Here is a 27673-nt window from a genome sequence, read left to right as displayed (position 1 = left end):
TATTTTTATGTCAAAAGAATTACACACTTTACCTTTAAGCCACAAAAATGATGCAATCCCAACTGGAAGCAATAAGAGCCAATCAATGTGTGCGGATTGTTTGTATTCATGCATGTTTAAGAGTTCATAAGCTGTATGAGCGGCACAGCGGCAGCTGGCAGTGAACAATGAAACATTGTTAGTCGCACACTGTCCTCATTGAGTGTTTGATGAACTCACTGTCTCTTCAGAAGGTCCATGGATTTCTTCTCTTCCTCTATTCTGGCTTTGACCGCCTTCACGATGGTCGCCTGGAAGAGCTCAGCTCCTCTGAGAGATGAACAGCGAGAGCGAGAAACGGCGAAAGGGAACAAACAAACCACAGTTCGATGAATGCGTTCTGAAATTCGCTGGTAATAGAATTGTTAGGTTTCGCGAAACGGCGCTTCACAGCGAATTAGCCTCAAACTCATTGGCGGCAGTGTAAATCAACGTTTGTGATCGTGAAAACTTGCCTCGGGAAAGATATCGGTTCGCAATATTTTGTAAACGGCAATGGGACTCATGTAAAGGAATATTCTGGGTTATTGCATTCAGGTGTGTTTATGATAAAACCAAAACAGACGCTGGCAACACTGGCAAATAAATGTTTACAAACATTTATGATGATTTCACACTAACCAAAAAAATTTCACTAATGCGCTGGAATGGAATAAAATACAACAATACTGATGACCACTTTGACGTAAATATATGAAGCTGTATGTGACGGTATACATTTAAAATATTGGTATGTTAAACTGAGGTAAAATGACCTCATCAGATGGCAATGTTTAATTTATTGACATCATTACTACTATTTCATTCATCAAATTGAAAATCAACCTGCATAAGCTGCATGCATGCTAGTTACAACGGTAAACATTCATTCTTTTCACAAAGGGAGTCAAAATTGTAGTGATTGAAAGCCACAGATTATTCCATCAAGTGACTTCATCCACTCACATACAAATGAAACCTGAACTACAATTACACATTTGAGGATGTGCACGTGTACCTGGATGCGAGGACCTGTGAAGCGCGGATGTCGGCCACGACGTGCAGGAAGTAGTAGCTCATGAAGACTCTCCTCTGCAGTAGCAGAGAGGCAAAACAGATGCTGTCCCAGATGATCCCGGCCTCATCACTCGGCAATTCGCACTCTTTATTCTCCTGCTTCTCCGCTGCGCACACGCACAGACCAGAGAGATTAAAACCATTCCCGTGCTAATCGAGTTTAATTGACAGTAAATAATAGACATTTGTACGTTCATACGCTGTAAAAGCACAAGGGTTTCATTAGCTTCTGACGAGGCAGTTAGAGACATTTGTTACACCTATTATATTAGATTATATTCTTATTTCGTTGTAACCGAACATCACAGTTCACCTGTCAGCATGATGAAATTAAAGGTGCACCAAGTTATTTTTGGTTTGCTTTCCTGGATGACAACAGTGATGATGTCACAGGTCATGTGCTCTTTAATTGAGGCTACTGTCTGGAGGTGTTTAGGAACTAAGCGTAATAGTTCAAACAAAATGGCAAAATCTGTTATCGTTTACTCGCCTGTTTTTCTTTCATACAACAACAAAGGTATTAAGTAAACTAAGAGTAACTGCTCAAACAGTTTGTGTTGAATCCACTTTCAGGGGTAGGGCACGGGATCACAAGACATAAATAATGGCGACAATGAAACATCATTCATTAAAAAACAACTATAAATACAACAGGCAACCAAGCAACAACTGCACGAATAAAGTTAGCAAACACTAAAACAGGAATACTTCTTAAAAATTGGATTCAAAACCGAACTTAATATGCTTAGGAATTTAGATCATTTAGAAAGTTTTGGACAAAAAAAGTCCAGTCAATCTTTTTAAGCAACATGTTATGGACGAATTTTGTTCAGCACACAGAAAAAAGTATATTGGCTCCTTCTAAAAAGAATGATTTGTTCAAGTAAAGTAATTATATTTGTAAGAGGAACATATTCAAGTTGGATTTTTTATTGAATTTTGTGTTCCATTAAAAAAAAAAGAAAAGCTCACATGCATGTTGAATGCTCAAACTATATTTTCAGAAAAGAATAAAATTCCTTGAACTCTCTTTATTCTAACATACTCTATTTCTCTTACAATTGTTGAAACTTTGTATCTTAGCATTTCTTTTTAAAAATAGCCTACTACTGCTAAATGCAAAATCGTGTGGATTTCTGATGAAACTACCCCTTTAAATATGTATGTCAAAGTGTTTTTATCTTTAAACCAGAATATGACGGCATTACTTACGTTTTGAATATCCCTTTATAGTGCAAGCCAGACTAAACAACTGGATCAGCCAACAGTGTTTGACCACCAACGCTTTGATATATCCACAGGCGGCTATCTGAGATCCAAGAGAACACAAACCACAATTACAAAAAAAAACGTTCATGAATACGTCACATTTTGGAAGCAACTCTTTTGAATAATGTTAGTTACAATTTTTCCAGGGAAATGTATTATGCGTGTGTGTGTGTGTTATTACTTAACACCCTCTGAATTCATACCCACAAAGATGCAAAGCACTATAAACACTGCAGGGTCTCACACGTAATCATTTTTTATCAGCCTTTGGCTGTTGATGTCATATCCAGACTAATTTACCAACACAACACCTTACAAACACTTTCAGACTTATTTTCTATTAGTTCAACTATCCCTGAATTACAAAGCGGTGTTATGATAGACTTACAGAGAGAATGTTTTTCATGGTTATAACAAAAACGTTGTATGCTATCAGGAAGTCCCAGTAGTGCAAGATACTTTTGATTGGCTTCAGTAACAATTCGCCCCCAAAGAGCAGGAAGTAGAAACAGGCCACCAGGTAGCCCATACAGAAGATGCTGATGCGCGTGGTGCCCGTGATAAAGATGATGGTCAGGACAAACCAGAACAGGTAGCTGAACATGATCACCTTCAGCATATCCAGATACGACCTGCACAGATTAAGAATAGTATGTTGCCTTTACTACCCTGTTTTATGTTACACTGTGACATTTCTTTCATTTAACAATAACATACAGAACATTTTCACCAAAAAGGTTTTAAAATAACAAATTGGTACAAAACATTAAATAATGGATTCATATTCGTCTAAAATGTTGGTACTGTCCAACCCTTTTCATATGATTGTCTGTTACTGTGGCTATTATGGTAAGGGTTGCCAGGTCCATGGTGTTCCCGCCGCAGGTTGTTTTCTTATGCGGGTTAAGCGTATAATAAATGAAGGATTTTGTTCATCAAGTAATTTTGGTAAGTTATTTGTGAAAACACTGTTTATGATAACCCCTATAGATTCCTTTTATAGAAGAAATTGTGTGTCATGCATAACATGATCTGTAAACTCAGTAAGCCTATTTTAGATAAATGTGGCTTTTCAATAGTCTAGTGTTATCCTAGTTTTGATTGGCAATTGGGCTAGTTTCATCATGCAGATTTGGCAACCCTGATTATGGTCCTAGTACTTTAAAGGGTGAAGTGGAAATTACGACTTGTTTAAAGTTAAGCTGTTTATACTATATGATTAGAAATTACAATTTCCTTAGAATGACCCATATCATGTCAGCCGGTCATTTGTATTTATTGCAATCTGTAATGATGAGAAACCAAACCCTTGAGAAAATACAAAACATGAAAAGAAGTGGAAAATTGACCTCACGTGCTATTTTACCTAAACCTAATGTGATCATAGCAGTAGATGGTCATTAAGAGGAAAAACTCTCCAAATGTCTTCATCACCGTCCTCAATTCCAATTGTTTTAACTGGCTGAAGGCTGAATAAATGATCTTCTCGAGGATAAACGGTCCTGCCCTGATCTAGAATCCGGATTTATTTTTCTTAATTTCATTTACGAGAATAAGCAGAGGAAGCTCAGCTGATCTTGGAACCACAAACCTAAGACTGCAGGTTTGAAGAAGAAACAATGTAATTATAACGGAGGTGTATTTGTATAGATGGACCTCCTTTCCACACGGTATTGAATTCAAGTACATGTAATGAGAGAACAGACGGATTACGGATTGTTTGAACATGCTTCAGTCTTCTTCAGGAGAGAAAGCACAAAGAATAAAAATAAAAGATGTTATATCTGTTTTGGAATAGCCCTTCCGATAAGTATCTCAACAGATGGAAATATGACTAAAAGGAGAGACTTTAAATGTGTTACTGTCAAGGCAAAGGAAATTGGGCCTCATTTTCATGTTTTTATATTTTTACAAATTAAAAATCTGACACATATGCTTTTTTATAGTCTTTTGTCTGTGTTTGGTTGGGTATGTGTCACATGTCAAGAGCTCACCTGCAATGAATGAAATCAGGAACAGGGTTGTGCTGGCTGAAAGTGGCAGCGTCCAGGTCTCGACAGATCTCCGTGTTATCCCCCGCCAACGGCTGCACAGCCGTCACGGTCTCCTCCTCAAACACACGGCGCTGAAGTGACGCGCAAAACAACAGCATGAAGTCATCTACAGGGAGAGAGATGAAAGACATGTCGTGAATTTTGACCGACACTGATATTTGCATTTCATTCATAGAAACTTTTATTTTCTAGAGCTAGACAACATGCCGTGTAAGCTCTGAAAACATCATTACTCACAAAGGAGGAAGAGAGGATTGGGTTTGGTGTGGAAGTCTGGGAAGTAGAGCCACTTGATGACGTTGGAATCCATACTGGAGGACGGGTGTCTCCATGGATAGTCTGAACCACAGAGAATAAAGAATAATTTTGAAGTGATAGTTCACCCAAAAACAAAAGCTCTCATCATGTTATCATTACGTGTGACATTCTTTCTGCAGAACACAAAAGAAGATGTTTTGAAGAACTTTGGTAACCAAGCAACAATGACCTCCATTGACTTTCATTGTATGGACACAAAAGAACTGAAACATTTCACAAAATATCTTCTCTCGTCTTCAAGAGAAAGGAGGTCACATTGGAGGCCTTTGACACTCACCTGTACAGGCTGCAGGTGGGATGCCGATGCACATCAGATACTGAAAGGCCAGCATGCAGGCCAGGAAGCAGCAGTATTTAGGCCAGACGTGTGCAATGGCTTTTCTTCTCCTCTGGTACATCACTGCAATGAGACCGAACGCATGCAGCATGGCATAGAAATCCATCCGCTGACCAATGACATTTACCACTAACAGAAAACACGTCTGGAGGAGAAATGAACAAGCAGACATGGAATTCACATTAGGAAAATGATGAGTTAATTTGATGGTATAGAATTAAAATTCAATATCCAATAGCTTAACACTATATGTAAGGGATAAACCACGACTAGCTGTGCAATAAAATCCTTTAGGCCAAGAACCACCTGATGCAAAGTGCAAAATTAAAATCCTTAAATGCATGGCCAGCAGTGGATTATCCCGTTTATACCATGGTTATTTGCCAAGTTAAAGCTGATATTGACTGAAGCAGTTTTAATGCATGCCTTCCAGCCAATCAGAATCGAGCCTTCAAACGGACCATGGTATTATTTAGTTAATTCGTCTTAACAGTGTGTAAATAATCAAAAAGAGACTAAACAAGCACAAAAATGTAAACAGTTCCCTAAAAGTTGACGTGCAGAAGGTGTTCATGGATTAACATCTGGTCTTGGTCATAGAACAGCATTTCTGTCAAACAAACCTTGTCCAATCCTTAGCCGCTCCTAAAGCGGATATTTTCTAAATGATAAGTGAGGGATGTTATTTTATCTTGCCATTGTAAATAGACATCGAGACACCAACGAGGATCCTTAAAATCCTACTTTGTAAAGTTCACTGTAACATTACGAATTAAGATAATTATGGGTATTGATGGCTTTACCTCAAGTCCAAACTTGTAGAAGAAATAGTTGAAAAAATATTTGGCACAATTGAGAATGCCATCGTCCAGATGCTGGCGTGTTATATTGTGGAAAATGGTTCTTGTGACCGGAGGGGTCAAGTTGTTCTTCATACGGTAAAAATCCTGGTGGCGGTAAATTGTCACTTCAAACGCCAAGAGGGCCAACATCAACAAGTTATTCTGTAACGAAGAATCATATAGAGAGGAATGAAATTCAGATAAGCCGCATACATGCACATTTTCATGACCATTGTTTATACATGGGTCTCACCCGAAGATTCTCCAAAAGTGGAGAGAACTTCCTGAGGCCGACCCAGTTAGCCGGGTCCACCGAGCCACTGTATAGAAGAGACTTGCCCATGTCTAGTTTCTGAGCATCTGTGTAGTTATCCGGCTGAAGGAGAGAAAGAAATACAGATTGTTGTTTCCATTTTCAGCATGTGTTAATATGTGTGCATTTGTTTGAGTGTCCTACCATAGTGCAGTTTTTCGAGTATGTGCTAATGTTAATGGAGGTAAGCTGGTAGAGCATTTTGCAGACGATGATAACACAGGTCCAGACAGTGCACACGCTGGACGCCAGAGGTCTGAACTGACTGAAAGGCAGAGCGAAGGCCCAGCTCACCAGGAATACGTAATTAAACAGAGATACCTTAGAGTGACAAAAATATGATTTTGAGGACGGGACAGATCTGATGGGATCGATCATTTCGATTGACGTGAATTAAATGTTATGAAGCAAAATATTCAGACGATTCTGAAAGCATCTTCAGAAAGCATCTGCACAGGCCAGTCATCTGCTAGTCAATCTGGTTTATGGAACATGGTTCAAATTCTCAAGTACAAGATGGATTAGGAAGACCAGTTAAGACCATAAATGACCAGCTTTGGTTAACTAGAAACTATGTTGATACCTAAAGGTGATAGTTCACCCAAAACTGAAAATTATGTCATTATTTTTGTCCCCCTTGTCATTTCAAACATGTATGACTTTCTTTCTTCTGCAGAACACAAAAGAAGATATTTAAAAGAATGTTGGCAACTGAACAACGGCCGTACCCTTCACTTCTTAGTTCGGTTAACAACATTCTTTAAAATATCTTCTTTCCTGTTCTGCAGAAGAAAGTCATACAGGTTTAAAACGACAAGAGTGTAAATAAATGATGACAGAATTTTCAGTTTTGCCTTTAAGATTTAAACTGGATTTTCCAGGAATGTTCACTTTTACACCACAATACCACTAAACGTCAGCCTTTGAATTTGCATCTTTCTTCTCCTTTCTTACCTCTTTGACTGAGACCCAGATGATATAGGATGAGACGATCTTGATAATGTGAAGCTCCAGCAGCCACCAGATAAAGATCTGCAGCTTCTGCACATAATCCAGGAACTTTAGGAAGAGCACTGTGAGACGTTCAACCACCAGATGCCATTTATTCTTCAGATCTGCAGAAAACATACATGTTTCATCAAACAAGAAAAAATTATAAAATGCCTCAAAATTGCCTTCCGTTGCCAAAACGGATAATTGTGTGTATTCCATATTCTACAGTATTTGCATATCGTCTCTGTCCTTCTGAAACCTTGGATGTCCAAATTCGCTGTTTTTCAGGAATTGGAAATAAACAGTGCACTTTTTACACAATTAAATATTGCGTTGTGAAAGTTGACAAGCAATACCACACTTAATGCTATTTTTTGTTTAGATATTTGCAAAACTAATAATTGACTAATAATTATGATTTATGAGGAAAAATAAATCACGTGATATGGAGATACAAGGTTTCAGAAGGACAGCAGCGATATGAAAATGAAAATATAAATATAATATATATATATAAAACTGAATGACAGATTTTCTTCTCCATCTGTTTTAGTCTGACCCTGCTGACCCAATGAGCTTTTTGCAGCCCATTGGTCACACCTCAATTTTTCAATTTCTAATAATGCATGAACAATAATAATAGTAATATAGTAAAAATTATTGGGTTGGGTTCAGCACAATACTATATTTTATGCTACTTTATTACCACAAGTTACCAATTTTTTATTTTACAATGCAAAAATGTCTGAGATCTCTGAGATCACATTGTCTGAAAATAACAAGCCACATGACAGCTGAGTCACCTATCCGTATGCAGAAACATCACATTCAATGTTTCACACACTATGGAATGCAAAAGAGGTTTAGAAATAGTTGTCTGTTGATTGATGAAGAAGAAGCAACAATAAACAAATTTGTGAAACTTCATGAAAACTAGGGTGCAGGAACAGTGTTCTACAAAACCAGCCATGGTTAATATACTGTAGTTAGAATCTCAAAGCATTCGTAAACTGCTAAGATTAACAGATAAATCGAAGCGATGTGTTTTTGACATTTTTATGCTATTCATAAAGTACAAGAGGCTGTTTAACAACAGTTTAGAAAACCAAAGTTTGACCTGTTGTGGTATGTGCAACTCCACATAGAGAAATACAGCCGCTGTCTGTTAAATTACAGCTTAAACATGCTCATGGGTTGGATCCACAAGGAACAAGACACTGTAAAACTCATTGTCCTCTCTAAAATCTCCCCCCCCAAAAAAGAAACTAAAGTAACTTCAACAAAAAATTTTTGTGGAAGTCAATTCATGATTTTCTCGTGATTGTAATTTTATCTAGTTATAAGCAGTCGGTGTTAAAGACAGAATAGTCACTCTTCCCCGGGCCTGCCTGCAAAAGTGTTTACACATTCAACAAGTCTAGACATTTTTATTCTGGTCTGTTTATCTTGCTGGCTCTATCCTGCCCCATCAAGCCAATAAAAGCTTCTTCCAGTTGTATTGTTCCAGTGAGAGTAACCAATATGGATTCAAGATTTTTATAGTGTGCCTCATTCAATAAAGGATATAATTGAATGTGGTAAGAAGCATTACTAATTCAGGTCAATTTAATCATCATGAGTACCATCCATATGTTCTGGTTTAACTAGATTACTCCGAGCACTCTTTCAGTTTAGTGTGAATTTTAGATTTGTAACTAAATTGAGCTACAAATACGACACGTTGCTGCTGGAAAACCTCACATTTTGCAGTTCCAATTTGTATCCACCGATCATGATGGATGATGGAAAGAGGTGGAACGGGAGAAACCTGAAAGCGAGAATACCTGATTCCTGCTCTGGCACAGGACCTGCTTCCATCTGGCAGGCGAAGCCTTCTGATAAAAAGTTTGACACGGAGATCTTCTCCTCCTCTCTTTGTTTGACATCTGCTGCCTCCTTCTCCAGATCTACTCTGTCTTCAACGTCCTCCTCATTTATGGTGGAGCTGAATGAAGGTCTGACCATGGAGATGTCCACCAGACTGCCGTCCAGATGCACAAGCCTGATAAATTGAGGAAAGACAGCTGTTTATGTGTGACAAGGATTTATCCGAGCCAATGATCCCCATTCATTTAAATATTTACATTTATATTTCTGAATTCAAAACAGAAAAGGAGGATTCAAAACATTAGTGTTGAACATCTACAACCACATTAGTATAATTCTGCAATTGGAAAACAATCTAAACATTGAAAACATAATAATGAATAAAACCTGTATATAAATATAGCATTCGTTTACGTCCTTGTGTCCAAAGCTACCTCTGTACCTGGAGATGGTGCTCTCCCGTTTGTCGGCCACAGACTTGATGTCGGTGAGCTGTAGGAAGCGCTCGTGAAAGTAATGCAGATGCAGGATACACACCAGAAGGAAAGATGTGGGAATGAAGATCCGTGTGAACAGAGCAGGAACTGAGAACTTCTCCAGACCGAGATCTTCCAGCCTGCACAAATGATAACACAATGAGTTTTGTTATTGTAATGCAAACTGCAACTTACTGTATAACAAAAATATAACAAGTGGCTTAAATAAGAAATAAAAGATATCTGAAAAGCGTTCATACTTCTCTCTGCTCATTCCAGTCATGTTGGACCACACGTGTATGGAGGACTCAAACTGGAAGGTGTAGACCAGTATCAGCACCAGCATGGTGTACACCACCACTGACATCCAGAAGTATTTCAACATCCACCTCCACCTCTCATAGTGCAACTGCAACCACAGGTGTTCAACACATTCATTCACTACATGTCAGAACATCATAATGACATCTGCTCCAGTATAGACAAACCCAAAATTCAAAACAAACCAAACATATAGACAGAAGGAGGATAAACTAAAAACAAACAAATACACAAAGAAGAGCAAACAAAACCAATATAAATATGGCTAGAATAAATAAAAATAGCTAGTTGTACAAAGCAAGACCATTATTTTGGTCTTAAAAGTAAATTTTTTCAATAAAAACAGCACAAACCTGATAAAGTGCCACACAAAAGAGAAACATCATCATGTATATGATCTTGTACATGACGGTGCGTCCCTCAAAGCTGACGAAGAAGAACATCCCGCCACAGATGTAGATCCAGTACTTATTAAGCATGGCCATGACTGTACTGCCCAAGACATCCATCATCTCTCTGTGACCTCCTGCCTCGCCATCCAGCTCATCTACAACACACAGACACCCATCCATACATACATTATGGCTTATTTTTGGGAGGATCAAAGAAACAACACAAATCCTTTTTTAGGATGACAATAAGTAATAAGAGAGAAACATTAACTTCAGTTCATACAGAAGTCGAGACTTACCGTCTGTCTCACCATGTATGTGTTCTTCCACTTTGATATCAGACAGTTGGCTGTCATCTGTCTTTCTATCTTTTCTTTCGGTTAAAGACTGTCTCAACAACAGCCAGAAACTGAGAAGACAGAGAATCTACACACAAAGGCACAAGAACATAAGATCTCTGGTATGAAACACAGTATATAAATACCGGTATAAACATTTGTTTATTAAAATGAATATAAAGTTTCAGCTGGACAATCACAACCATGCTTGCTTCATTTGTTTTGCTTTAAAAGAGTGTGAATTACAGTGAATTACCCTTAAAGGTAAAGGTGTTATTAGATGGGAATGTATAAAATAATGGTAGTAAAATAAAGTGGCTTTAAATCTAATGGGGCTTATTGTGAAATGGTAGCAACAGTGGGACAGAATTATTATGGGGTTTTTAGATCTTGTATTTTGTGTTTTCGTGTTAATTTAAGTTGAATTTTTTTACAGATTTTTCATGTGCTATTATCCTTTTGTATTTTTTGGTTTTATTTTGATTGTTTGATTAATTAATTTGTATCATATTTTAGTTTTAGTTTAATAATATTTAGACCAATATTTTTGCAGTGATTTAACGGAAATGTTTAAATAGTTTAGTAAGATTTCATAATCTAAATAATAATAATTAGTTCAATTTATTAGCCTAAATGCGACAGTTTGGTAAAACGTATAGAGCTATAGACACATTTAATATAGACTTTTATACACTTTTTACACATATTTTCACCATGGATACACAAAGAAATGGCTTTTCGAATAGCTGTCCACTGTATTGACCTCTATACTTGTAAAGGTTTCTAACTAAATGTATGTAAGATGCACTCACAAGTGTGTGTTTACTATTTTAAAACTTTAAACCACATCCAGAGTTTACAGCTAAACTATTCAGTGATAAATATTGTTAAGTCTTACTTTAGAGCCCAGTTCCCGGAAGGGCACCTCTTTCTTAAGAAACAGTCCAGGAACGGGCTGCAGTGATTCAAAGCTCCAGATGTATTGCAGGATAATAAGCAAGTTCCCGTAGAACACCATGAATGGAGAGGTGATCATTGAATACTTCCTGCGGTCCCTCACCATCCACAGAGTGCATGACCAGATGAGGAAGACAAAGGTCAGCCAACTCACGTAAGTGATACTCCACGCCTGAATGAAACACCAGTATCAGGGGCAGAATGAGTAAAGCAAATCTACAGATTTGACAAAAAGAAAGACACGATTATAGTCTTCAGATCCGGTCTAAACCGAGCTCAGCTACTTCAGTCTTTTCAATTGCCTATTGTGGGTCTCCAATGGGTGACCTCGGTTCTGCACAAAGCCAACTAGAGCCTTTCTGCACATGGTACACATTACCTATGTCCAGTCAGATCTGTCATGGGTAATGACTAAATTGGCCACCTTAAGAAACCAGGTGTGGGTAAACAAACCCTAAAAGAGAGTCTGAATGTGAGCGTGAACTGCTGAACAGGACTCACCATCATGGCGATAAGAGCACAGATGTAGCTCTGCTTCATGATGAATCTGAAGGCTTTCACCGCAGAGTTAACACGGACAACACTGAATGGATTGGGAACCTCGGAAAGCTCAACGTATGCAGATTCGATCTCGTAAACGCCACCATCCATTTTTTCTGAAAAAGAACCATGCTTTATAAAAAAAAGAAGGGGGCTGGTTGGCTCGCAAACGTTAGAGTCGGATCCTCTGAATCATCTAATAGCTTAGACCTTGAACATCAATGGAGGCCTATGTTTCTTGAGTAAATCTGGACATTTCTGGAACCGCTTTTCCAAGAATCAAGGAAAAAACTTGAAGAAATGTTTAGGTAATATATATGGAATAAGGTCCAGGGTTTATGGAAATACAGGAAATACTATAAGTCTATGAACAATTTCACAGGAGGTGGAACAAATTCTTTCATAATTATATGTTTATTAAATGCTGTTTTATTTATTTTGTCAAGTAAAGATATCGGTAACACTTCACTTAAAGCATATACAGTATGTTTAATGCATTATAAAAGTAATTTTATAATGCACCTTATAATTTCTAATGAATAATGGTAACTACAGTTTATACATTATAACACTTATCAATTCATTGTTACACGCGTTTTAATTTACATCAAAGATGTATGAAAAATAAGACAATACTGCTTATGTTGGAAATATATTTTTGGACCTCACAAAACAGGTCATGAGAAGAAGATGACATACGTGGATCTGATTCAACCTGGCCTGGTTTGTAGTGAGGGGTTGAGTAGAGCTCCACAGACTTTGGTCCGTTCTCACAAGGTACTGATGTAAAGTCCAGAGAGGCTCCATTGGATGTTATGATCAATACCTGAGAGAGAAAGTGAGTTCATTGTGTATTATGATTCCTCCGAAGCTCTGAATGTAACAATATTTATATTGATTTCATCATTGATAGGCTCAAGCATTAATCTTTTGTTATTCAGTTAGTTTAAGTCAGTGGATGATGTTCATTATTTATCGGAAAGACAAACCTCAGGTGTGCTGTAGCCATCTTGTGTGCAGAACAACTGAGAAATTAAAAGTTAGAGCAAAGTATGACTTAACAAATTTGTCTAAACAAATATTCATATATACAGTATGATGCCTAGTTATTTGTGCATATTTAAAAAAAACTTTTAAATGTATTTGTAATATTATTCATCAATTATTCAATCAACATTTTCTCGACCCAATTCTGACAATTTATATTTTTTTGCAGACAAAAAAGACGTTTTGTAATATTAAATGAAAATGAAAGGTTTGAATCAAAGTATACATAAATTGTAATAATACACAGGATTATGGCAGATAGAAAAATGGAATTAGTAAGAAACTCTCACATTTCTCTCATCTGTATGGTAACGTGCCATTCTCCACAGCTGTCTCTTCTTCTCTGCCGTGTAAATTACAGCGTTACCTTCTGGAGATTCTGGATCCTCCCTTCCCTCGGGTTCTGATTTTTCTTTGACCTGCAGACACAATAAAAAATGTGGTACAGTTTTGATATCAAACTGAAATGTGCATATTCTTTTAGATATGCTCAATAAATCTCACCATGTCCTCTGACTCCTGCAGCCAAAGGCGGATTAGTGTCGCCAGTGTGTAATAAAGCACCAAGAGCATGATGGGATTGACAAAGTGGTGCCACTCCAGATTAGGGTTCACTTTGAACATCCAGGTGTGAGAGCAGTCAGTCAGCACAACCGGAGATATGCCAAACAGACTGAAGAGCAAGAGACGAAAAAATATAATAATAACAATATGATTATTATTATTATTATTATAATATTCATAAAATAATTATTCATAAAAATAAAAATAATAATTTATTTAATAATTAAAACGATTAATGACAATGATGCCAATAATTATTATTATTTAAAATAATAATAATATGCAGCCACAAGCGGTTGTGTGTGACCATAACAACAACAAGAACAAAACAAAGATATTCAAACTAATTAATACAATAATGTTGTATGTGTATATGTAAAATAATAAAAATAAAATAATGCAGAAATAAATTCATCAACCAATCAAAGTGGACCTGACTAAATATTGAACAGTAAATCCAACAGAATTGGCTGCTAATTCACTCCAGACTTCACAACATTAGGTTTGTGTTTATTTCCCTTTTTTCTTTTTCTCTTACGTTGGAGCCAAAATAGGATGCCGAAGGAAGAAAATAACAGCAGATGCCTATTTAACAGGGTATAAAACTGAAAGTGGTATAAAACTAAACAAGTTTAAGGGATGAGATGGAAAACAGAAAGAAAAGCCAAGAAGAAGAAGGCTCTTTAATGGCTCTTCATCTCAATTCAATACAGCAAACATTGTAACATGAGCAGAGATGTTTTATACTGTCACCTTTGGCTGATGAAATCAATAAACAATGGCGGCTTCTAACAGCCAAAACCCTATCGAGAACAGATTAGTTAACAACACAGGCTGCCTGTATTTTATTGCTTTAGTTCTGTTAGTAAAGTCAATGCGGTTTGCCAGACGTTCATTTCGCAGCTACCTCATGGCATCTGTAGCCAAGTGGGGAATATAGTCTGAATATTTCGCTTCAGAGTGTGAATCAACCAAAGGCAAAGCGTGACATCCAAGTCCCAATACCACAGCTGAAAATAACAAGTATGCGTGTAGAAATGTTGCTGAATAGAGGTGCCATTTTAATGCGGCCAATTCATTATAACCAGATTCTGAAGGAGCAAAAGGTGTCATGAGGACAAAATCCCCCCCAAAAGCGGCATCATTAATGAGACCTCCTAAATATCTCAGTTGTTTCCCATACAATGTGAAATTGGTGAGAACCAATTGAGACTTTAGCCTCCTTATTATTATTAGTTATCCTTTATGTTTGTCACTGGATTTTACAAAAATCTCACCAATAATAGTACTTGTCAGCTTTGACAACAGTATTTTACCATTTAAAAAGTACAAGGCTGCGTTTTCCAATAACATTGTGTCTTAGTGGGCTACGAAGACTCTACAGGTACACCTTAACTCAAGTTATACCGTTTCTAGGCGTGTTCCCCGAACTATACCTTTTGAGGTTACTTTAGGAAAACCTTCTTAAGTGCAACGTTAGGTTGATATTGATGCCTCAAGAATCGATTGTTCGCTCTACCTTGCGTTATAGAGTCAGTAAAGTATTGAGAAAACAATGTTTATTAGGAAACGCTTTAGAAATAGTAGAAATTGCATTTATCAGGGCTCACTGAAATAGTAAAAATAAACAAATAAAATGTGTGTGTGTCTGTGTGTGTGTGTGTAGGGACAAGTGTCCCATCCAGAATGCCAATCACTTGTGGGACACCCGCAATGGCATGGAAGCCTTGATGTGTCTCCATCAAGTTGTGCCTGGCTAAAGGCATAATTATGTAATCGGTGGCATGATGGAGCAGGATGTTTGTCACTGAGTGAACGCACCATCACACAGAGGTCTTCCTCAGCCCATATTCATCCCCAACACCTCCAGAAAACTCCCCACGGAATAAAAACAAAGAGCCGCCATGCAGCAGCTGATTTTCAGGGCTGAGGGGTTAGCTCCGTTGAGTTTGTCTCCGCAAAGTTGGGCCAACAAGATGCGAGAGCTGCAGAATTTGCTCCTGTGGCAGGCTAAATTTGTGTCGAATTTTCTCTTCTGACATGGTAGCCAGGGGACTAACAAGTTCTGTAATGAAATTGTGCAAATACACTACTTAACTGGCTGTCTCGCTGCCATAGTTTGACTGAACTCCCCATAACGTTCATTCACTTTAAATAGACAATTTTATTCATGAAAACACTTCAATGGCCTACGCGGAGTGTATTAAACCCTAGTATTTTATTTGTAAAATTTAAACTAAGTTAAAGTTAAAACTATATTTGTTTATCTAGGCATTTGGTATTTTTAGAATGGGTTACACAACAGCTTACACATGAGGGCCAGGGGAGGATGCTAAATTAAAAAAAGATTGTTGCCATGGCGATGCACTTTATTAGTGATGCATGTTGAAGCAAGTGTCTCATATCTATAGCGTACATTCAGTGCTTTGGATTGGGCTTGAACACTGAAATGCACTTGTCCACTTTGCATCGTTTTCTGAGAGCCAACCATGTAGCAGTGGCACAGTAGTGCGGTGGCCCGTCATCACTGCTTGCAGCTATATTTCTTCTTATTATTCTTCGATTTCTTTTACATATTTCACCAGTGGGAAAAAACAGAGGCAATCCTAGTGTTACAGAGTGTAAGACATGATCTTTTTTGACTTATTTCTTCAAGGTAATTTCAAACACAATACTCTGATGCCCTAAGCCAAGTTAAGAAGCACACATGTAAACATTCACAGACCTTGCTGTATAGGTGGCACCCAGCAGACAATCAACATAAACCCATGAGGTTTTAATCTCCGGGTCGACTAAATTAGCATTTTGTTTCACCCAAAATAGACTCTTCTCTGGCATTTTCACATACTTAGACTTTAGTGGGGTGTAATCTAAACTCACGTCCTAACCGCAAATGCTACATTACAAAGCGTCTGCTGATTTTGCTGTCTTTGTGTGATTGTCATAGAAAGCCTCATTGTTTGATCCCCAGAGCAAAACAGTATTTTTCTCAGCAGCATGTGCATAAATAGGATCTAAGATGTTTCTAAGGTTTTGTTTGAGAAAGTAACCACGAAATCCTGTTAAAACCACGTAATTTTATGTGGTTGAGTAAAGGGTTTAGTAAAGCGACTTTCTTTACTTATAACGGCCAGCGTTTTGCTTCCTCTGCACATTTGCGTGTTTTACCCTCCTGCTGCAATTTGTATTTCTGAAAGTAACGGGATTCCATGTCACGTGTGTCATTTCGCCTGGCATGTTTCGTATTCACCGCACTTCTTTTTTCTGAGGTCGGCTAAAACTTCATCTTACATATGTTGAGTGTCTGTGTCTTTTATAGAGTCTTTGAATGCATATGAGGTTTCAGGATGTGGATTTCAGGCCAAGTGAATAGAGTGACTGAGATGGACTCTCTTAAAGCGATAGTTTATTTGTAGTGTTGGTTTTCAAGTCTTTGGACCTGCTTCTAATCTAACAGAGCGGAATCAAACAAACATCAAAAACCACAGGGAGGCTTTGAGAAGCTTTCAAAGACTAGTTTTGGGGTGATACTTACAACGCATTTTATTGAGATACAATGGTTGCACCGTTAGCTCTGGATCCAAAGCTATATGGTCCTTCTGAAACCTCACTGCCAGCGGAGAGGAATATTAACTTGGTAATAGTCATCATAACAAAGGCCAGCCAGCGAGTAGACAACCATACAATACAATTGGAACACATTTAGAATAATTGCTGCTACGTCACTCACAAGTTCTTCTGAATCACCTTTGATTGTTTTTTCTCATTCTCTGAATCTCTCACTACTTTAGCCTAGCGGTTTGTGTAGCGCTCCCTGAAACCAGCTGTGTAATTTAAGTGGAGGCCAACAGCCGTCCCGTCGTAATGGGAACCATCTGGACCTCGCGGCGAGGATGCCGCCACCACCAAAACCATCGTCTTAGTGGCTTCTCTCTTCATCTCTCAACATCTAGCTTATGGGATCTGTTGCGGGATGATCGATTAATGATGTAGGTGGATAATGGATATTATAGAAAAGCGCAACACAAGTATTCTTCGGGATGAGGACATTGAAGGTCTATCAGCCATCATATTGGTATTTCTGTAATAATAATATGAATCATGATTAATCATTGACCAGCCCAACTTCGATATTCAATTGTTGGAAGCAAAAATAGATCTTGCAAAATTCAATATAGGGGGGCATAATAGGGGGCACCTCCTTAACTCTGAATAACGGCAAACTTACAGATCATCTAACAATGCACAATAAATGATTCCTTGGGCCATAACAGTTGAAAATATTACACCACAAACTAGAAGCGACAAAAAGTTAAGAGTTAAAGATTTCATGTACCTTGATTCAATTTGCAAAGTCTTTCCAGCTAGACGCTGGACAGACGCCATGGACAACACACAGAACTTAAACATGATTTCTGAAAGCGAAGTGAATATTGACTCTTTAATCAAACTTCTCAAAACAGAGTCTGACAGATTTGGTTTGTAGGAATGTCTCTGGATCGAGACTCAAACCAAAAAATTAAATAGCGCGACACTGCCAAGCTCAAAAATGATTTAAATAATGATCTAAACAGGCCACATTTATGTTTAACTCCAAATATGTCAGTATAAAATAAATGCAAATTCCTTCAAAAATGAGTGTAAATGATCTCTAGCCTTTCAACATTTTGACAAATAGGAGCATTATTAATTAAAATAGTGCCCAGATATCCTAAATCTCAGATATTTCTGCATTTATGTGAATGTTTTATTTGTCTTTAAATCATGAACCGTGATACTTATTGACAACAGATCAGTGCACGGAGCATTAATGTTTTTTCCATCTGCTTTCTACACTAGACGCCAGTTACTGCCACATAACAAAACAGACTAAATCATCAATCGAGTCCATCAGTCTGCAGGCACCCAGACACACATGTAGGATTCCCGTTCGCCTGATCATTGTAATTGAATTTTCCTTTTGTGTTCCATTTTCAAACAGCACTGTAATCTCATTGGTTATAGTAAAAGGATACATCTGGATACGGATTGAGCCCATGTGCGGTCAGCTCACGCTGCATTGCTTTATGCTTACAAACAAGCAACAACATAAATCACATAATGAACTTCCTTCAATGTCTACTTCTCATGAAGCTCTGCAGAAACAAGCAAATCTGATCAAGTTAAGTGAAGAGGCCTTGACGGGATGTTTTAAATATCAAAGGACGGGAGAACTTCTACAATACTGATCCTGCACCAAATCCAGTCCTCGAGTTATTAAAGCCTACATTTTTAGTAAATCCAATTCATTTGGGCTTTGAATTGTGAGTTTTGGAGCTGTGGTCTTACCTGGCATAACTGTCACCGGGCGGGACGGACCCCTGGAAAAATTGGAATTGATAGAGGTAGAGCATGATGAGGTGACCAGCGCTGAAGATGGCCATGAGAACACACAGACAGCTAAAGAGGAGCGGGTCGAAGGTGCGACAGAAAGACCACCAGGTGCACAGGCTCAGGAAGGTAAAGAAATAGACAGTTGATGTGAGGGACGGCAACATTATACCTGAAACAAGATCGAAGGGAAGATGTTGAAAATGGTCAAAGAAAAGACTCAAAAGGAACTAAAGGAAATCTAGAGCCTTAAAGAATATTTGAATATTTACTTGCTCCACATCCGTATGATCTTCTATTTTTTATTGCTAATAAAATGTCAAGATTCTCCATATAATCAAAACATGCAGTGTGACTAAGGACTATTGACCCAGGCAAGGATACAAAATAATTATATACAGTATATAATAATTTTACATAAATGATTAATTAATATATTATAGTAATATATTATATATAGGCCTACATACAATATATACTATACGTTGAAATTAATTTTATGTACTTTTTATGATTGTTTTAATTGTATGGGTTATGTTTGAAACGTAAAGTACTTTGGTCAACGTCTGTTGTTTTTAAATGTGCTATTTAAATAAATGAATGATATGAAATGACTTATTCTAATATATATAAAATCGAGCACTACAGTAAACACTACAGTATGAATATAAATAAAAAAATAAAGTATTATATATACAAATAAACTATCATAACTGTAAAGTAACATTAACTATTATTTGATATAATCATTTTTTATCTCTTCTTCACTCTACCACATTTACTATATTCCAAGTCTCCGAGTAAAATTTTATTTATAAGTATTTAGATCAAATAAATATTTACAAATTTGAATATATTTTGTTTTATGTGCTCTTAACAATCATCTGATCTGTCTGACAGACATAAATGCTGTTGTATATAACAATGGACATGATTTTGTCTCTTTTATTTGCAGTTTGTAAATGAGTGCTATCCATTGATTCCATGTCGTGAGTGATGTCTATCTCAACACCACCTACCTGTGAGACCCAATAATATGGTTACGACTACTTTTCCTGCCGTGGTAATCAGATTGCCAATGATTTCTTTGAGTTTGGACGCCACGTCTGCTATCTGTCGCAGGATCTTTATTTTGGTGCTTTCTTCGGCGTCAGGCTCCTCGAATTCGACATCATCGACGTCCACTTCCTCCTCCTCAGGAAGTTCACAGTCTTCATCGGCCAGCTCGAAATCTTCAAAGAGCAGCTCATCTTCGAGCTCCAGTTTCTCATCTTTCTTCTCTTCTTCCTCATTGTCCTTTTCCTGACAAGATGAAGAGATTTGGTTAGTCATACGACAGTTACAGAAATCGCTCACTTTTCAAAAACCAGTTTGCTCTTTTACTTAAATGACAGCAGGCACTTGAGATTGTAATATGCTTGCAGAAAGGCATTAAAAAGTTCACTATTGAAGATTTGCTTTCATTTAACTAGTAACCTAGAAATAGTCTTTATAGTTCATATTTCTATTTCTATTAAACTGTCTATCTCTGTTTGTTATTTATTTATATATTCCACATTTACAATGAGGTCTCAGACTGTATTTTTCCTCACAATTGTTCTAGTGCATGCGAGCGTGGTAGCATAATACATTTTAGCGGAACATTCTAGCATTCATTCCTGCGATCGGATTAAAAGGTCCAAGTGTGAGATGCTGTTGTACCAGTCTGTGATACGCAGCAGGCCTCTGAGATTAACATTCAGATATGTTCCCAAATTTCCACTGCTATCTCTCTAATGATGTCATATTACAACATCACAATATCGCTTTTGTAGTAAACACGAGGAAAAAAACAAATGGGCGAAAGTTCAATCTGCATCTTTCTAGATGAAATATACGAGCCGAATGGGGAATTGAGGTCACTGACAGCAATACTGGATTTAAGAAACAGCATTCTTTTCAAAACGACATTTGAGAGTGCCTTGGATCTTTGTAATGATGTTTAATCAGACTTAATTAATCCAGAAGTACTACAAACAGGATGAACGTCTGGTTTTTATGGTTTAATCCTGTTTGTCTGTCCAGAGCACCGTCTACAAATCACCTCTCGAGCGTTTATGAAAAGGAAATATGAATGAAATATGACTTCAGAACAATAAAGTTGTCCTTGTTAGTTTTATAATGAAGTACAAATTCCAGTTGCTTGGGAAGGTAGTAACAACTCGTCCCAAAAATCTGCATGTGTCATTCATGTCTTTAGAAAAAACTGTGCTTTGCAGTGAATAGTATGACAGTTTAAATACATTATGTATTGCTTTATTCGAATAAAAGTTAAACGATACCGTAATAGATATTTCTTAAACCACACACTGTTTAATGTACAACAGGACAACGCTAGCGGCTAAAACACACCATCTTATCTCGTCTAAGGTAAATCTATTCCCCCCCGAGGAAGGTTAGCTAAAGTAAGCTTCCGGTCCTGCAAGGCACATTTAATCTAATTCAAACCCATAACTGACCAAAACTCAATTCTAACTGTCAGAATACACTTCTGTTACAAAGGCAACATCCGTCAGGTTTAGGAAAACCTTTTTCTTGGGCGAGCCATGTCCCATGAATCGGTGAGAGATGCTTGACAAAAGCAAAAATGTAGTCACGCCTTGTTTTGGATTTGAAAGACTACGCAACTCACATTATGGATGTAGGATTGGCACACGAAGTGATGCCGCCAGAAGATTCCTCGCTGAATAAATAAACTTTTCTTCCAGTTTAAGTGATTTGGGATTAACTTAATTGAACTTAATACACATTTGGCTTCATGTGAGGACTTCAGTCTGAAAATTATTAGTGTTATTTCCTCAAACTGACATTCTCTGCTGCTTCACATTGACATATTACAGGCCGGCCAACTGATCAAAAGAGGCATGTTGATCTCAACACAGTTTATCTTCCATCGTTCGGGTCGATTTTGTGCTTGTCGAACCCTCTAAACAGTGTGCGGCTCTCATTGCTGCGTTAAATATAGCCAGATTGAAATAATATGAGCTCTGCTGGGCTGAATCAGTTGTTTATTTGCAGGAACCAATGACAGTGTTCCCCTCAAGTACAGTATATTTGCCATATTGCCATAATGAATAAGTGCTCTGTGAGGTTTCGTTAAAGAGGTCATCTTAATGAGCAAAGTCACAGAAAAACACGTTCTGGTAGAGCTTCAGGAAGGATAAAAACCATGTGACCTGTTCAATGTCTCTCGCTGTGCAAACGAATTGATAGAACAAGTCACTTTTGATGAGACAGGGCGTACTGGTGTTTATTTGTGTTTCCAGAGCATTCACATATGTGGTGAATCAGAACGTTTAATAAAAGACGAAAAACCTTCCTGTCGTGAGCCAAGAAATGGGGTACTTGAAGTGATTTACTTAAGGAGCTTACTTATGGAGTAAAATAATGAAAGTATTAAACTAAAAGCTAAAAGTTGCCGGATGCTATTTATGCTGCTGAAGTCGATAGGATGTATTGGATTGACTGACTGGAAATGATTGTGGATTCTCCTAATTGTATGTGAATTTTGTATTTTATTTCAGCCATATTTATCTTTAATCATAATATGATTACACACATACACTGTATATTTAAATGTTATTAAATAATAACAGGCAAAATTATTGGTAGAACAGTTAAACGGCCAATCGGCAGTAGCAATAAATAAAAAAGTATAAATAAAATGATTTTTTTTCCTAACTAGCGTTACTAGCATTAACAGTGCAAAAACTCATGGGTTCGATTTCATATAGCTTATGCACTTTATGTCACTTTTAATAAAAGTGTTGGCTAAATGCATGTATCTAAATGTAAATAAATGCACAGTGCACTCTTTCAGGTACACGTTCACCCCTCTCTAAAAGCCCAAACCATATCCCACTGTGCCATGTTTAGTCAGATATGTTGAATGAACTGTATATTATCAAAACGTTGAATATACCGTTTTCAGAAGGTTATGGCAGTAAACAACATATTTGATCTAATTTATTTGTATTAACTATTTTTATATTATTCATTATATAGTATGCTTTTAAATTCATTCATTTTTTAAATCAATAAATACATGCTTAAAATATACTCAAAATGGTTTGTTTTCAAAGTCAATCATCTTAAATAACTCTGATCTCAATATTGTCTTAACATTTTGACTAACTCACAAAACTATACCAACATAATTATACCAACATATAGCATATAGGCCTACTGTATTGATTGTTTCATCGGACACATGCGCCTGGCCGGAAGCTTACTTCCTGTCTGTTTTTGGTTGTTGGTCTGGCTAGTGGCTAGTAATATCACTATTTATTTTATATTTGACTTTATATGTATATTAATTTATATGAATCTTTTTAAATTAGATTAAAGCCTCTTATTGATTCTTTGTGGAGGTCTACTGGAAGTTAAGTTTGGGCCACATAACCTATGTTTATGTTGTTGCATAGAGTACATTTTGCAGACGTGTTTATCTCAAGCAACCTTCAGTGCAATAAATTGTGCCATGAGAACTGTAACCCATGACTTTGGCATTGCAAGCACAATACTCTACCAGTTGAGCAAGAATTGCCCTACATGTTGTTATTGTGTGCTCTTTCCTGTTCTTTACTTTTGGAACAAGAATAAGCTCAATAAAACTACTTGACTTGATATACACGCACCTTTAAACACTTACAGCGTGCTCTTAATTATCTCGGTGTCACAAACCATAATGTTCTGAACATGTGGGAGAGCATTCCAACATTTTACCACCGTTACACTGCCAGTAAACTTCAGCAGAACACCTCCACCTCCCATCCGCCCATGTTTGCTTGTTTACATAATCAATATAGAAACCTCTGCCTTGCCACAGCTGGGCATCTGCTCAGCAAAGAGCAAAACTTGAAAACGTGAGAAAATGGGTCAGAAAGAGAGAACCGTACAGCGAGAAAACAAAGTGAGTGAGAAAGAAAGAAATTGAAAGGTTCGGGGGGTTGGTAATTTAAGCACAGCCACCGAAAAAACAACACCAGCAAATGTATTCCAGATGTGAACCTACACACACATGACTTCCACCCACCTTAAGTGTTGGAACGCAAATCCATTGTGAAAGACAGTAAGAGAACGTGAGATTTGGAAACGTTAGGTGCATGCGAAGTGGCAATACAAATAATAAACCAAAGATTCGTGTAGCATGGAGGCAAACCTTAAATGTTGGTAACCAAACAACCGCGGTACCCATTGACTTTTCTGTCCATACAATAGAAGTCAATGGATACTGCCGTTGTTTGGTCATCAACATTCTTCTGCAGAAGAAAGAAAGTCACACAGTTTTGAAATGACACAAGGATAAGTCAATTATTTTAGAATTTGCAGTGTTTTACAGCATTGATGTGCGGTTAAGAGGGTGTTCTGGATGGTTGCTTAGGTGTGGTCCAAGTCAAAAAAACTCATCTCCAAGAGTCTATGATATTTTCATCCATAATTACGGCTTAGGTCTCTCTTTCAATGTACATCTATAGGGTTTCTTCACCTTTAACACAGTTGGTCTTTGACAAGTAACACGAGGAGTGTTTAATCTGCATGCACCATGTGGTCTGTGAGTGGCCGTGTATACATCAGATTAACATCAAACAGCACGGTCACCAAGAAAAACAGGCCCTGGTTGTAAAGTTAGTTGAGATGAGCCAAATAAATGTAAAGCAGAAGAAGGTTGAAGGAGGAAAAACATCCAAATGGACTCATTACATACAGTACATGTGAGCGAGTACCGCTGTGCCCAAATAATACTCAAGACGTCTGAAGAATTCTGGAAAGTTCCAATATTGGTCATTTGATGTTGTGTTGTGCATTTTATTCCATTTGAATTAGATTTTTTTTTAAATTGCACTTTAGCTTTATTTAATTCATATTGTATTGTTGTATGTTGCATTCAGTTCGTATGTACTGTATAGGGCTGATGCACATTTCTAAATATTTCAATAAACAGTAAACAGCTTAGCTATTAAAGCTCATTTTAACTGTATTTCACGAACATTGCACTACAAAGCACAAATAAAAATATATAACTGAAGGAAAATAAGCATCAAAACAAAACAGTTTCACACCAGCGTGTGGTTAGACACGACATGCATCACGTTCAATGTCTGCAAAGTGCAATTTCTTTAATTACACGTGAGACAATAGCAGCTGGAGTGGAGACGGAAATAAAAAAAATTCTAAGATGTTTTCACAGGATAAAAGATCTTATATTCCAGAAGATCAAATTCAAAGCAAGCACTTAGCTGGAATCAATACTTTAAAAATATTTTCATTCTATCTGAATCAATTAACTGCTCACGCACATTATTTTGACGAGGAATGATTTTTCTAGGACCAGTATGTGAGAAAAAGATTTTTTCTGTTGAAAGTAAATGATGCGATATGAATCTTTACTGGTTTATTTGTGCAAGTTGAAGTAAAAAGAAGTGTAAGTGTGTTATCTCTGTGTAAAACAATGCTTTCCATGTCATTTCTCCAAATGGCACTTGCACAAGCGATCTCTTGCTGGCGTTCATCCAGACAGAAATTGATTCATATTGTTATTCTCTTAGAGCCACAGTGGACAATTGGTAGCTCGTATGGCCTTTAAGTTCATCTGGATGTGAAAAGTCTCCTGCAGTGAAGGAGGAAGATGGACTGTAAGATTCTGGCTCGGTGCGTGTGTGGAAAGCCGCTCGATGAAAGTTTGTGGCGTGAGAATGAAAGAGCCAACACATGACTGATAGAGGTGTGATGAGATACAACTCTATCTCAGTGAAATTTAACATAAAAAAACTTCAAAGCTATCCTTAAAACACACACACGTAAAATAAAACTCTACTTTTACTTCACATCTCTTTACCTGCCTTCCTTTATTATGGTGAATGCAATATACAGTAAGATATACAAAAGCCCTCAGTGAGTTAGTAAGCAAGGTATTAAAACAATACGATATTTTATACAGCATGTCAGCATGACAGTATTGTTTTTAGTGTGTATTAGTAATGGTAAATTCGAATGTGTGGTTACTCACCTGGTTGTCCACCTCAAAGTCACTGTTGTGCTGTGATACGTCCTTGACCGGCTGCTTCTCCAGACTGCGGCACAGAAGCCACGTCACCAGACCCACCACAAACATGCCAATGTCAGGAATGAACACCCGGATGCCGTTGCCAGCATCTGCACCTCGCACACTACAGCAAAGCAAACAAAAGACATATTGATGCATGTGAACTTTTGGGTGCAATTTGCAACCTCACCACAAAGTGCCGCTAAATTTTATACACTGGACCTTTAAAGGTGTCATAATTTGTATTGACACCAGGCCCAGCGAATGCCAGGTACTGGAGTGTACCTATCAATGATGTCCTTGATAGGTTTAACACTGGCTCCACATAAGAATATCAACTACTTCTCTAGCCCCGCCCACTGGTTCGCAAATTACTTTTGCCATGTACACATAGCAAACACTCCTGCATTTGTGATGATCGACAAACTGGTAACCATAGCCACATCTTTTTCGGCTAAAGATTCGTTTTGTCAATCAGTTTAAATAAAACTACGGCTGATAGACGCGCTGTGTCGTGTTTTTGCTCGGAAGACTCAAAGTGCCGTCAATATTGAATCCGACTGGAATGGCGCAGCAATCTAGTTTGAGTGAAAATGTATGTAGTGTCACTATTGCTTTGTTAGATATCGCTTTATATGTCCTGATTACGTGTAACATGTCTAACCAAGTTTACAGACGGCTCCAACTAAGCTTGTAGCTTGTCAAAAAGACAGAAATGTACATCACAGGGCACACTGCTGTCTTTTGACACTGTTATCCAATCATAGCAGAGGGGCGTTAACTTCCAAATCTTCAATGTGTTTCTTGAGCCGGCCTCAAAACCAGGGTAGAATATAGCCTATTACTTATTGATTTTGAATGTAAAAACCACACGAACGTCATGAGTAGACCTCAGACAACAGTAAAAAAAAGATTTTAAAAAGTCCAGCTCATGACACCTTTAAATAAGCACCACTCTTTTGGGGAAAAAAACGTATCATGCTTACTTATAATTGACATTAAGAGTGAATACAAGAAAGCATAAAATTAAATAAAAATGACAAATTATACCGTATATTAAAAGGGGATATAACTACATGACTGCCTTTGCTTGAGTCAAACTAACATTCAAAGTGAAATCGTCTTCAACAAGTGCTCTCAGAGCAACAATAAGCTTCAGTGGCTTTTAAAAGACACGAAAACACTCTTTTGTGCAATGAAAGCCTTCGATTCCCAATGTCCTCAGTTAAAGTGCTAGAGCGTCTGGATCTCATTTCCGTGCTCCAGCGAGCAGAGGCCCTTTGCAGCTGAAAACAAGAATGAGTTTTAATGAAACCAACCGTTTCTCTCCTCAGGACAATATCACTTCAGAGCTCCAAAAGAAAACCAAAACACCACTTGTTTCATACTCAACACTTTTCGGCTCATTTTCAGATCTTTAAAGACCGATGTTAAGATTCGTTTGTGCAAGTTTGTGATTCCTTTTTTAAAACTGAAGCGTGTGGGAGAGCTGCAGAG

The 27673-nt window shown here is 37.5% G+C and overlaps 1 protein-coding gene across 1 annotated transcript in view; it reads right to left on the bottom strand.

Annotated features, from left to right (window-relative positions):
* Positions 1 to 27673, bottom strand: part of piezo2a (piezo-type mechanosensitive ion channel component 2a) — a 97222-nt gene that overhangs the window by 17212 nt on the left and 52337 nt on the right. The window contains 25 exon segments of the mRNA XM_079447764.1: positions 220 to 309; positions 1037 to 1202; positions 2308 to 2404; positions 2753 to 2996; positions 4359 to 4524; positions 4656 to 4757; positions 5014 to 5218; positions 5877 to 6077; positions 6169 to 6291; positions 6373 to 6549; positions 7183 to 7343; positions 9045 to 9262; positions 9530 to 9703; positions 9824 to 9972; positions 10238 to 10431; positions 10576 to 10702; positions 11513 to 11743; positions 12073 to 12227; positions 12811 to 12937; positions 13101 to 13136; positions 13449 to 13577; positions 13663 to 13831; positions 19051 to 19264; positions 20112 to 20394; positions 26141 to 26300. Coding sequence (XP_079303890.1) covers positions 220 to 309; positions 1037 to 1202; positions 2308 to 2404; positions 2753 to 2996; positions 4359 to 4524; positions 4656 to 4757; positions 5014 to 5218; positions 5877 to 6077; positions 6169 to 6291; positions 6373 to 6549; positions 7183 to 7343; positions 9045 to 9262; positions 9530 to 9703; positions 9824 to 9972; positions 10238 to 10431; positions 10576 to 10702; positions 11513 to 11743; positions 12073 to 12227; positions 12811 to 12937; positions 13101 to 13136; positions 13449 to 13577; positions 13663 to 13831; positions 19051 to 19264; positions 20112 to 20394; positions 26141 to 26300 — 4098 coding nt within the window.

Source organism: Barbatula barbatula (assembly GCF_947034865.1).
Source record: "Barbatula barbatula genome assembly, chromosome: 23".
NCBI classification, from domain to species: Eukaryota; Metazoa; Chordata; class Actinopteri; order Cypriniformes; family Nemacheilidae; genus Barbatula; species Barbatula barbatula.
The sequence above is the reverse complement of the archived record's forward strand: the minus strand, read 5'-3'. Positions and strand labels throughout refer to the sequence as shown.